Here is a 12711-nt window from a genome sequence, read left to right as displayed (position 1 = left end):
TATATGCTGGTTTGTCTTGAGTCTTTTCACATCTCTTAATAACCCAACTGTTCTGTTTGCTGCGGTTCAGTATCTACATCTTTGTTTCTCAGCATTCCTAACTTCTGTATAGTTCTCCACATAACGAAAACTTTGGAGTACAGATCCGAGTGAGAATCTGGTTCTGCAGCCGAACCGGTTCTACATTTTAATCTTGCTGTGCCTTGGTTTCCTCGTGTGCGGCAGGGATGCTCATATCTAATTCTGCAGGAGTGAAGGAAGTGAAATGAGACAATCCATGTCAGGGAGCTGGCAGACCGAGGCACTGGGCTGTGGGTTTCTTTCTCTTCTCCCTCCGCAGGCTGCCCCCGGCACCCCCCCTACCCACCCCCACCCCCCGCCGCTCTTGCCCTTGCCTCCACACTGTGTATCATTCTGTGTTAATGATTCCCTCGGTCATACTTTTAAAAACACTTGTGCAAGTAGGACAAAGGTTCTCTCTGTTGTGAACACCTTGTTCTCTAGCTTCTCATCCTTGTGTCTAGGCCACAGGTTAGCAAGAATACTAGCTAGGCACGTAGAAGTTTCTCGGTGAATGTCTATCGAGCAGAATAAATGACGCGGTTGAGAATCCAACCAGCTCGTATTTGCTGTCAGGCTCTGATAGGTGGTGTGTTTATTTGCTGGGGCTGCCATAACAGACCACCCAGACTGGGTTGCTTAGACAACAGGAATTATTTCCTCACCGTTCTGGAGGCTTACAAGTTTGGTTTCTTCTAAGGTTTCCCTCCTTGGCTTGTTGGTGACCATCTTCCTTCGGTGTCCTCACATGGTTTTCTCTCTGCGTGTTTGTCCTAATTTGCTCCTCTTACAGCAGTATCAGTCATATTGGATTAGGGCCAGCCCATAGGACCTCATTTTACCTGAATTACCTCTTTAAAGTCCCTGTCTCCAGAGAGTCACATGCCAAGCTCCTGGGGAGTTAGGACTTCAGTGTACAAATCGGTGAAAGGGAGGGAGTGCACAATTGAGCCCATAGAGAAACTAGCACAATGATCTTTTCTAAGGGTCTGTGCTTCTCGGGAAAAGATATGTAAGTGACTACTCTGTTGAGTCACAGAGCTAGAAAAAAAAAATCTAGATGAAGAATACTAGATTTTTTAAAGAGTTGAGTGATGTTTGAAAATTTGTGACTTTGGAAAAAGCAGTAGTGTGTTCTGATTTCTGAATAGCACTTATGGGACTTAGTGTAATTTTTCTCTTTATATTATTCTTAGACTGTAGACATGAATCCTACCAATTTTTTCTTCACTTTTGAACATCCAGTGCTTAGCTCTTAGTATGTGTTAGGAAATGATTGTTGAATTGAATACAGGGGATTTGTCTGTGTCAGGACAATGTCACAATTTCATTCACTATAAAAGCAAATGAATCTGTCCGTTTGATTGTCACTTGTGAAGGCGCATTTTATTGTCTCAGGGTTTTAGGACTGAACTCTTCCTAATATCTGAATTCTTCTCTAGTTATATTTCTTTATGAACCTAATTTTTAAACAAAGAATGGTATTACCACCATTTCCTCAGTTGTTTATTATTTTGTGCATTGTTATTGCTCCTTGGACTTTCTCACTCTCTGGGGGAACATAGGCAGAATTTCCTTCTCCAGACTAAATTTGTTAATTAAATGCATTGCAGTTTGTGTTACAGAAGAACAATGAACAAAATATTCACCGTATAGTTTTTACTTTGACTTGTGTTTCTGATTATTTGAGAATTAATATTTCATTTCTTGAAAATATTTTTAATGGTGAGGTAGGCCTTGACTTTAGGTAAGGGATCAGGTTTCTGAAAGCGTCCCATTACTCATATACATGTAAATAGATGTCTTTTACTAATCCCACAGAATAATTTAAGATAATTAAAAATGGGGCTGTGAAACGATTTTCATACATGCAGGCAATTTGTGGTTTCGAAAGGCTACTTGGTTTTCTAACTAGAAACGTATTTTTTTTTGTTTTGTGAAGGGTAATTTATACATCAGATTTACTAATTTTTTGAATTAGTGGTGATACTTATTCTTACAAAATATGGTGGTAAAAAGATCATCTTTTAGTTGTCTTGTATTTTTGGTTTTTTTCCCCTACTAGAATTCTTATTCTTATCTTTGTTAGTGCTTCTTGTTCAACTCTTTAATGCTTTATTTTAACAAGTCAAAAATCATGATAAAATGAAAATAATTTCTTTTCACTGTAACTGCTCCTGTTTACAAGCCCACTGTTCTTCACATTAAGTGAGGACCCTGTTCCTGGTTTTACTACCTCGGTTGAGTCTGTGGGGCTGGTTGACTATTGGGAGTATTACAATAATGAAAATAATGGATGTTGCAAGTTTCAAGAAAACAAATACTTTGCTTCTTTGAACCTTCCGGTGTCTAGCACAGGATTGAATAAAGGTTCTGTGAAAGAGGAACATCTGGAGTATGCCTTACTTTTGTCTTAATAGCCAGTGGCAGAGTGGGGGAGAAAGAAGATACTATAGAATAATGCATGTTTATATCAGATAGAAGGAAAAATCTGTACTTGTACAAAAATTGTACAAAGTGTGCTACCAATGTTATTTTAGATAATACAGAAGATGTTAACATGTGTGTTACAATTTCCAATGTCACAGTTTTAAGCATCATTTCACATCTACCTGTAAATCGGCAGCCATGCCTTCATAAATGAGGTTAATGTAATTAGCTTGCCAGAACCCAGAAGAGGTTACATTTATTTAAAAAAATACATAAAAACCCATGTCTGAGGATGACTCAGAATCTTAATTTTAAGGAGTTAATATTGTTTTCTTAATGAACTGTTAACATGACCGTTAATTCTGAAACTTCTGAAACTATTACATTAATTAGTTCATTAATAAACATAAAGATTTTTGTTTTCTTAACATAAAGACTAATGGCCATTAATTCAAATGAGACCTATCTTATACACCCAGGTACAGACTAATGTTGATAAACTTGCCATTTAAAAAAAATTTTTTTTTAATGTTTATTTTTGAGAGAGAGAGAGAGAGAGAGAGAGAGAGACAGAGTACGAGTGGGAGAGGGGCAGAGAGGGGGTGGTGGGGTTACACAGAATCAGAAGCAGGGTCCAGGCTCTCAGCTGTCAGCACAGAGCCCGATGCAGGGCTCGAACCCACAAACCGTGAGATCATGACCTGAGCCGAAGTGGGATGCTTATCCAACTGGAGCCACCCAGGCGCCCCTAAACTTGCCATTTTGTATCAAGCAGTGTTTTAAAAAAACAAAGCTTTCACTGTAAATTTTTTTTATTAGAATGTTTTAGACATGATTTAAGTCATTTTATTTTGGCCTGTAATCAGCCTCCTGAGGTATAATGAGAAATCCATTCCAAAATACAAGTTTAATTTTCAGTGTGTGTGTGTATGTATGTATGTATGTATGTATGTATGTATGTATTTAGCAAACATCCTACCAGTGTGTGCCTGATTGTCTTAAATACTTGATTAGAGCAGCTAGTCTCTTTGGCCCTGAAAGTCCCCTTCCTTGCATGGCCCTGACCCAAGGGCCTTTCTGTCCGCTGTCACAATAGTACTAATTCTTTCAGGTCCCCGAAGCCCCCCTGATCCTGCCTTTCCCTGTGCTTTTCTCTGTACTCCTCAGCTTTCCCGCTTGATTATAGTATCTGTTGGGTTATTTCTTAGCTTGCATCTCAACAAAAGTGTTTCCTTTTAAACACTTTAAAGCAGGTAGCATGGAGTTGGCCAAACAGGCAGTTAACATTGTCATTGAACAGCCTTAGCCACCTGCCTTGGGGGAACTTGGAAGGCTTTGGAGAAAGTATGGACAGAGTGTTGATGGGCTCACTCTGCTCATGGCAGGTCCCCGTCATAGTATCTGCCTTCACCACACCCATTACGTTGTCAGGATGTCTTGGGAGCACAGGTGTCCATCTTGATTTTGGTATTGTTCAAGTTTTTTACTGTTTGGAATCCCCCCATTTCATCAGTGTCCTTGGTGTCCCAGACTAAATGAAACTTTGGTACTCTAAGGGCCTCTGAAGTTAATGTTCTGCCCTTGTACAAATGGAATGGTCGTGCTAAAGCCGTAATGAGTCCAGTGCCATCAGGCCAATCTGGAAAGCTGTGCCCTGTGAAGCACATTTGTTACTCAGAAATCTCTTCTTTCTGGAAAACCACTGAGCCATTAGTTACATTCAAAGCCATTCCTCACATCAACTTAATCACAAATTAAATTTACTGTCTTCGGTGAAGTCTTCAGAAGTCTTCGTGTCTTCTTGGAAAATGTTATGAGACAAACAGGATTTATGATCAAGCTGTTGATCTCTCCGAAGAGTTTTGTGTAATCAGAATCACGTGGTTGATGAAAAGTTTACTTTCATACATTTTCATTGTCAAATGTTACTGTTTCTAAAACTCATTTAGCTGGTTGAATTAGAGAAGCAGAATTCAACATGCACTAATTTTTTTTTTTTTTTCCCTCATGAGGAGAGAAAATTAAATTCAGGGAAATAATTAAATACTGTATATATTCACAGGATGTTTGCTGATAATACACACGAAACTCTTTCTTTCTGCTGTTTTCTCTAGGTGATTGAAGACAATACTGGAGTCCGCCGGGTGGTGGTCACACCCCAGTCTCCTGAGTGTTACCCCCCAAGCTACCCCTCGGCCATGTCTCCAACCCATCACCTACCCCCCTACCTGACCCACCACCCCCATTTTATTCATAACTCACACACGGCTTACTACCCACCTGTTACCGGACCTGGAGATATGCCGCCTCAGTTTTTCCCTCAGCATCATATTCCCCCTACAATATACGGCGAGCAAGGTGAGTAGATTGCTGCTGGCATCGGGAGCTGTTGAAACTGGTTACAACACAGAAGTAGCTTAGGAGAACCAGAGAGCCAGCCCTTTGTTTCTTCTGCAAGGAGCACAGTAGGAGAGGATCCACCTGCTGTAGAAAGCTCATGGAAAACTCCTAGCTCCCTTTGTCCTGAAGCGTGTCTTGAAAAGATTACTTTGTGAGGGACAGCTCTTTATATTTTCCAAAATTCTGCCCCCATCCACCCACCCCACAAAAAGCAGGGAGTGGGGTAGCCACATCTTAGTTTAGTAAGAAATAAGTGATCTGTCGTATGTTCCTGTGTTCCGTTTACATATTTTTAAGTGACAGTGCCCTTAGGTGGGACTGCATTATTTCTAGAAGTAGAAATGGTCTAGAAGTAGAAGAGAAGTTAAGTGTTTTGTGCCCAATTTCCAACGATAGAAGACTCTGAGGTCTCAGTAATCTTTCTGATTCCTGGATGCTCTAGGTTGCAATCTTGGTAGAACTCAGAATCTCCTCCGTGTGGTCCTCCTGCAGCCTGTTTTTACGTGAAGAGTAACCATTTGCGTGGCCACACTTTCACTGGTTGTTAGCCAGATATTCACCTTGAAATGAGGGAGTCTCACACATTATGTCTTTGTAGTTTTGGCATTGGTGTTGGTTTAGTCTAAAGCCTTTTTCTATCAAAGTGGATACTAAGAAACCAGGTAAGTGAGGGTAAAAATCAGACTTAAATGTCTAAGACTTTGCAAAGTGATTTTCTTCTAGGAATTGAAGCTTTTTATTACTTCAAATATATTTTTACATTGGTTCAAATATGAGAATTGCTGTTATGCTACTGAGTTTGAGAGTAAGTTATCCCCTGACTTTCTCTCATCAATTATATATGTATATACCAATGAAAAAAAATTTATTAATAAAAAGCAGACTGTCCTCTAACTTAGGGATAGAATTGCATTTTGTTGTTGTTTTAGGTTTTTTTGTTTGTTTTAGTAGAAAGAAATTTAGTATAATTCTCAGGCATCAAGTGCTATCGTAAGTGGGGTGTGGAGAGGTAATAGCATCTGTAACTTTGTATCCTGCCCACGGACATCACACCCCAAAACATCAGACTAGTGAGGAGATGCCATGAAAACAGTTGGATAAAATCCCCCCAAATTAAGTGAATTGTCATTTTAAAAAAACACAAAAAGTATTCCGTGCTTTGACACAATGTACATTAAGTATTTGAGCATTGTCAGAGTTTGCTGATTCGCTCTGAGCTTAACGACCAGGAGCCTTGGCGACTGACCGCTTGGTGAAGAGTTGTGTGCCCTGCCTTGTGTCAGCAGTGGGTTACTAGGAAGCCACATAGTTACTGTTTTGTAAATGATGTCCTCTGGAATTTTAGATAATAGTTTGATTTAAATGGTCATTAGAATTAAGAAAAAAAATTGTGTCTAGGCTTCAGGAAAAAAAAGAGGGGGTGGCGCCTAGGTGGCTCAGTTGGTTGAGCGTCTGACTCCTGCTTAGGTCATGATCTCCCGGTTCATGAGTTTGAGTCACTTGTCAGGCTGGCTCTGTGTTGACAGCTGGGATCCTGGAGCCTGCTTTGGGTTCTGTCTCTCTGTCTCTCTCTCTTTGTGCCCCTCCCCCTCTCATGTTTTCTCTTTCTCTCTCTCTCTCTCTCTCTCTCTCTCTCTCTCTCTCTCTCTCTCTCTCTCTCAAAATGAAATTAACTTAAAAAAAATTGTGTCTTCACCTCATAGGGTATTTTGGTTTAATTTCATTATGATAACCTATAACGATAACATACAAATGCAAATGCCTCATTGATTTCATATTAAAGAAAGCAAAAAACAAAATCCCTTTGCTTTATAGATATAAAGCCATTTATATATTCCCTTACCTTCCTTTTCAATGTGCATATCTAAAAGCAACTTAAACATTTAATTTCCTAAACCATAGGAGTAAAGTCTTCAGTGTGCTTTAAAAGATTGTTTTGTTAGTGTCCATGGTTAATATCTTAAATCTCAAGTGTGATGCATTGTGATAGTTAAAAAACATTTACCATCCTTTTTGTATAGTTGGGTATAATTTATTTGGGCATAGGGTTCTATTTGGTTTTGTTTTTTTTTTCACATTCTCTAGTGCAAATTAATTATCTTGCAAAGATTTGCTTTTTAAAGATCTTTCTTAAGCTATGGGAACAGAAAAAAAAATGAAGAGCGAAGCCTTGCCGTTGAACACTCGAAACATCGGTTGGGTGTTATGTAGGGTGACGGTACATTCCTGGTATGCTTAGGATAGTCCTGGTTTCAGTCTCTTGTCCGGAGACATAATTAGGAATGCCAGGGGCGCCTGGGTGGCTCAGCCCCTTGGGTATCTGACTCTTGGTTTCAACTCAGGTCATGATCACACAGTTTGTGAGTTCAATCTCTGGGATTCTTTCTCCTTGTCTCTCTGTCCCTCCCCTGTGCATGCATGCATACACTCTCTTTTTCTCTCAGAATAAATAAAACTTAAAAAAAAAAAAAAAAGAAATGCTACCTTTCCACTCTCAGAAGTATTCAGTTTGGATGCTAATTTATTTGGTCATTGTGTGGCTATGGGGCCCTTTTCTATTGTAAACATTTAAGGAACCAATCTCTGTGGTATATATTGTCATTTTTATTGATGGCCTAAATTTAATTTTTAGTTGATTTAACATTTTTAACTTAAAATGTTTTCTCCTAAGATCATGAAATTATTTTGCAGACTCCCATTCTTTTTTTGAGCCACCTACAAAAATACACATAGTGAAGCCAGGTGACATTTTCTACTCCGTTTGTTTTTGCCTCTTGATTACTCCAGAATAGAAGTTTGAGACCACAGCTTACTATGTGTGGCACCAGGCTGCAGAGATGGCCTGTATTTACTATTTCTCCTTAAACGTTTCCCCTGATTCTTTGAGCTCTGAGTATTTTTAGTGGAAATTTTTCATCTCATCGTGTTAGTAAGTTTTAGTCAAATGTTGGCTCTTTTATTTTTTATGTATTTAAAAAAATGGTTTTTTAAACGTTTATTATTTTTGAGAAAGAGACAGAGCATGAGCAGGGGAGGAGCAGAGAGAGAGGGAGACACAGAATCGGAAGCAGGCTCCAGGCTTCAAGCTGTCAGCACAGAGCCTGACTCGGGGGCTCAAACTCATAAAATGTGAGATCATGATCTGAGCTGAAAGTTGGACGCTTGACTGACTGAGCCACCCAGGTGCCCCAAATGTTGGCTCTTTTAGATGCCACAAATAACTCTTTAGATTCTGGTTGTTACACTCTTTCGAGTAGAAATGCTATTTTGTCTATAATGATGAGTATATTTTTAAGTGTCTTGATTCTAAGGACATGTTTATGGGGGTATTTTGGGTTTTTTTCTGACTTTTTTTTTTTGGTATGCTGCAACTAAAAACATTTTGACAGTGATTTTGACGAAACAGAATGAAATTTTTTATAAATTCAGCTAGATTATGAACTCTTTATGAACAGCAACCTTGTCTTCTTCAGCATTTTCCATAATTTCTGGAACATTCATTAACACATTGTATGGTTTTTAATGATTATTCCTTGATTGGTCAGAAATGAGTGGGAATATTTTATTTTTATTTTACTTCATTTATTCTTTTAAGTTTATGTATGCATTTTTGAGAGAGAGAAAGAGAGAGAAAGAGGGGAGGGGGAGGCGGGGAGAGGGAGAGAAGCCCAATCAAGCTGTGCACTGTCAATGCAGAGCACGACACAGGGCTCAAACTCAAGAACTATGAGCTCATGACCTGAGCCGAAAGCAAGAGTCAGATATGTCTGAGCCACCCAAGTGCCCCAAAATGGGAATATTTTAAGCATGTATTTTATTTGTACATACATAATTTTAAAGGTATTTACTATGGTAATATTTTAAACTTCATCGTTCAGGACTCAGGTTATTTGACCTGTTAGAATTTATTATCGAAACTGTAGACTGAGCGTGCATTTGTCATAACCCTCCATTTCAGAAATTATACCACTCTATGGAATGTCAAGCTACATCACCCGGGAAGACCAGTACAGCAAGCCTCCACACAAAAAACTGAAAGACCGCCAGATTGACCGCCAGAACCGCCTCAACAGTCCTCCTTCTTCTATCTACAAAAGCAACTGCACAACTGTGTACAACGGCTACGGGAAGGGCCACAGCGCCGGGGGTGGTGGAGGCAGTGGAGGCGGCAGTGGTGGTGGGCCAGGAATCAAGAAGACAGAGCGGCGAGCAAGAAGCAGTCCAAAGTCGAACGATGCAGATTTGCAAGGTAATGTGCAAAGATGTTTGCCATAAAGCATAAAACCATGGACACCTGGACATCCTAAAAGAAACGTCTTTTACATAACAGTGTCATTTCACGGTGGTTGGTCTTCCTACTAGGAATGACTGGTTAGATCTTCTCTGATCAGCAGAATATTGGATCCTCTCTTTTATTACTACTTTACGGCAGAAATACGTGTTGGTCACAGGTGCCATGTGACGTTCTACGTACTCTCAGTAACAAGTATCTGAACTTGGTTCACTGCAAGGAGACAGGCAGGGAGGAGATCCATAGGAAAACAGTCTTTCTAAGAAGTTGAGGGCTGGTTTAAATCTGAACAGTATAATACTTTATAAAACCAGACGTTATTCCTTGGCTCTGTAGTGAAATTTATCATTGCGGAACAGTAATCTATTTCTTGGTTTCAGGCCTCAATTCTTGTTTAATGCCACCTTTGCATCCTGAATAAAGTACTCCTATCCCAAGAATGAGGTGGAAGAAATAAGGTTGCTACATAGGAGACATTTGCTCAAAAGGACATGTTTGTGTGTGTGTGTGTGGTTTTGTTTTTGTTTTTGTAGATTAGTCTTGTGGCTGTAGATCAGTTAATTTGGGGAGGAATGTATATGTGCTTTAAATGAAGTTTTTAGCCAAGATTTAGAAACAACCTATTTTGATGCCAAAGGAGTTAAAAACAGGCTCTGTATACAGTCACGTAGAGAAAGCTGACTGAACTGAAACACAGTAAGGTGTTGTTTTGAAAAAGCCAGGTGAGTTAACAAATATAAATATGTGAAGGCATGAGCAGCTATAAAAGACAAGATCAGAAGTGATTATAGCACTCATTAAATATACTCCTTCCTTTTACCAGACCTTATCTAGGTGTGTGTGAGAATGTGTTTGTGAATGAAAAAGACAGAAGTTGAGTATGTTTGATTGTGTACGGAAGACTGGACTCTTTTGGGGCCAAGGACACGTAGGTCGGACCAGACGTTGGCATCAGCGTTTCCCCCCGTGTTATTTATGAGTGAATTATAGCATTAAAAAGAGGAATAGTAAGGTATAGTAAAAAGTGAATAATAATTTCTCTGAGTAAAGTGTTATTCTTCTAATTTTGTCTTTTATTCTTTTCTATATTTTCCAAGTTTCATGTAGTTATCATGTGTTATTCTTAGTCATTAAAGTGTAAGCAAGTATATAAAAGACACCCAAAGTTTAAGAGGCCTTTAAATAGCTTTTTAGGTATAGTCCTATTTCTGCCATATAAAGTAATTTTTAGTCAACTGATACTAAAATTTCTAAGTTTGAAATTAGATTACAATCAATGTTAGAATTTTTAACCAGGGGCATATAAGGGAATTCAAACAAAAAATTAGAAATAAGTTTTTCTAAGGAGAGTTTTAGTTTATAAAAAAGAGAAGAAGAATGTATAAGCAGTCTTCAGAGAGCGTAAGGAGGTTTGAACTTCCTTGATTACATGATTCATTCTCTAATAAGTTTTGCCCTGCCTTACACCAAAAGAGATTTAAGACAGGTGACATAGATATATATAACAGAGTCAGAATAAATTTGAGTAAAGATCTAAGGGGCAAAGAGATAAAGGAAGGAAAATAAGATGCGTCAGGGTTGAAGTTAGGAAATAAAACTAATGTAATTATGGATCAACTATGGCAAAAATAATATCTTCCTAATATGTGCAGTTATTTCATATCATTTGTCTAAAAGTGTAAGCTCCTCTATATTTTAACATACTCCTAGCTGGAAGAGAGGCTATGGATTTGCACTGAAATCTATATGGAAATGTTTGCTAATATAATATGCATGTGTTTACAAGCATTTTGGCCTTCTGTGTAATGAATGAGAATATAATTATTTTGAGCTCTTTGCTGTCATGTAGAAAACATTATTATTATTATAAATTTTATTGCGATGCTAACAGTGAGATCACTTTCGCTGTGGACTTCTGGGACGGTGTGTGTTGCGATGAAAAATTGGAAAAAAATTTTATCTCAGCTTTAGTCTGAACTTGGTCTATTTCTCCTTTTCCCATCACATTATTTACCTCCTCAAAACCACTCAGACTACAACTCTCCACATGGTGAGTCATGAAATAAAGAATCAGATGGGGTATTATGTGTTCTACTTCATTTCAGTAGGGATCTGAGGGGTTTATGTATTGGATTTAAAAACTAAGTATTCGTTTTCCCAAATGAATTGGGAACTTATGTCCCGACAAAAACATACACACAAATATTTATACCCGCTGTATTCATAATTGCCAAAACTTAGAAGCAACCAAGATGTCCTCCAGTAAGTAAATGAACTGTGGCACATGCAGACAATGGAAACCCAACACTAAACAGAAATGAGCTGTTAAAGTATGAAAAGACATAAAACCACCTTAAATGAAACATGCCAATCTGATGACCATATTTCAAGGAGGTAAAAGATCTGGATTCCAAAAACCAAGACATTGATGAAAGGAATTGAAGAAGACACAAACAAATGGAAAGATATTCCCTGTTCATAGACTGGAAGGATTAATATTGTTAAAGTGTCCATAGTATCCAGAGCAGTCTACAAGTTCAATGCAGTCCCTATCAAAATACCAATAACATTTTTCAAAGAACTGGAACCAATGATCCTAACATCTATATGGAGCCGCAAAAGACCTCAAATGGCCAGAACAATCTTGAAAAGGAGCAAAACTGAAGATATCACAATCCCCTATTTCAAGATATACTACAATGCTGTAGTAATCAAAAGAGTCTGGTACTGGCAGAAAAACAGATACATAGATCACTGCAACAGGATAGAGAATGCAGAAATAAACTCATGATTATATGGTCAATTAATCTACAACAAATAAGGCAAGAGTATACAATGAGGAAAAGACAGTCTGTTTTACAAATGGAGTTGGGAAAACTGGACAGGTATATGCAAAAGAATGAAGCTGGACCATTTTCTTACACCATACACAGAGATAAACTCAAAATGGTTTAAAGACCTAAATGTGAGTTCTGAAACCATTAACAATCTTAAGAGACGACATAGACGATAATCTGTTGGACTTGGACCTTAGCAGCGTATTTATGGACATGTCTCCTGAGGCAAGAGAAACCAAAACAAAAATAAACTATTGGAACTACACCACAATAAAAGGGTTTTGCAAACAAAATAATGAAAAGTCAATTTATTGAGTAGGAGAAGATATTTGCAAATGATACATCTGATAAAAGGTTAATATACAAAATATGTAAAGGATGTCTGCAACTCAACAAACAGAAAAACAATACAATGAAAAATAAGAGAGGATTGAAATGGACATTTTTCCAGAGAAGACATACAGATGGCCAATAGGCACTTGAAAAGATGATCACTATTACTAATCATCATGGAAATACAAATCAAAACCATCAATGTCACCTTGCAACAGTCAGAACGGCTAGTATCAAAAAGACATGAAATAGCAAGTGTTAATGAGGTTATGAAGAAAAAGAAGCCCTCATGCATGGTTTGTGGGAATGTAAATTGGTGCAACCACTGTGGAAACCAGTAGGGAAGTTCCTCAAAAAATT

At 38.2% G+C, this 12711-nt stretch overlaps 1 protein-coding gene across 7 annotated transcripts in view; it reads left to right on the top strand.

Annotated features, from left to right (window-relative positions):
- Positions 1-12711, top strand: part of FNDC3B (fibronectin type III domain containing 3B) — a 409533-nt gene that overhangs the window by 253284 nt on the left and 143538 nt on the right. For all 7 annotated transcript variants that reach the window (XR_006207084.1, XM_042954945.1, XM_042954943.1 and 4 more), the window contains 2 exons: positions 4605-4848; positions 8849-9139. Coding sequence is in view for 6 of the 7 variants with exons in the window: in XM_042954945.1 (XP_042810879.1) it covers positions 4605-4848; positions 8849-9139 (535 nt within the window). In the remaining variant the exon portion in view is untranslated. The remainder of the gene's footprint in view (positions 1-4604; positions 4849-8848; positions 9140-12711) is intronic.

The sequence above is a fragment of the Panthera leo genome, chromosome C2 (assembly GCF_018350215.1).
Source record: "Panthera leo isolate Ple1 chromosome C2, P.leo_Ple1_pat1.1, whole genome shotgun sequence".
In the NCBI taxonomy this organism is placed as follows: domain Eukaryota; kingdom Metazoa; phylum Chordata; class Mammalia; order Carnivora; family Felidae; genus Panthera; species Panthera leo.
The sequence above is the reverse complement of the archived record's forward strand: the minus strand, read 5'-3'. Positions and strand labels throughout refer to the sequence as shown.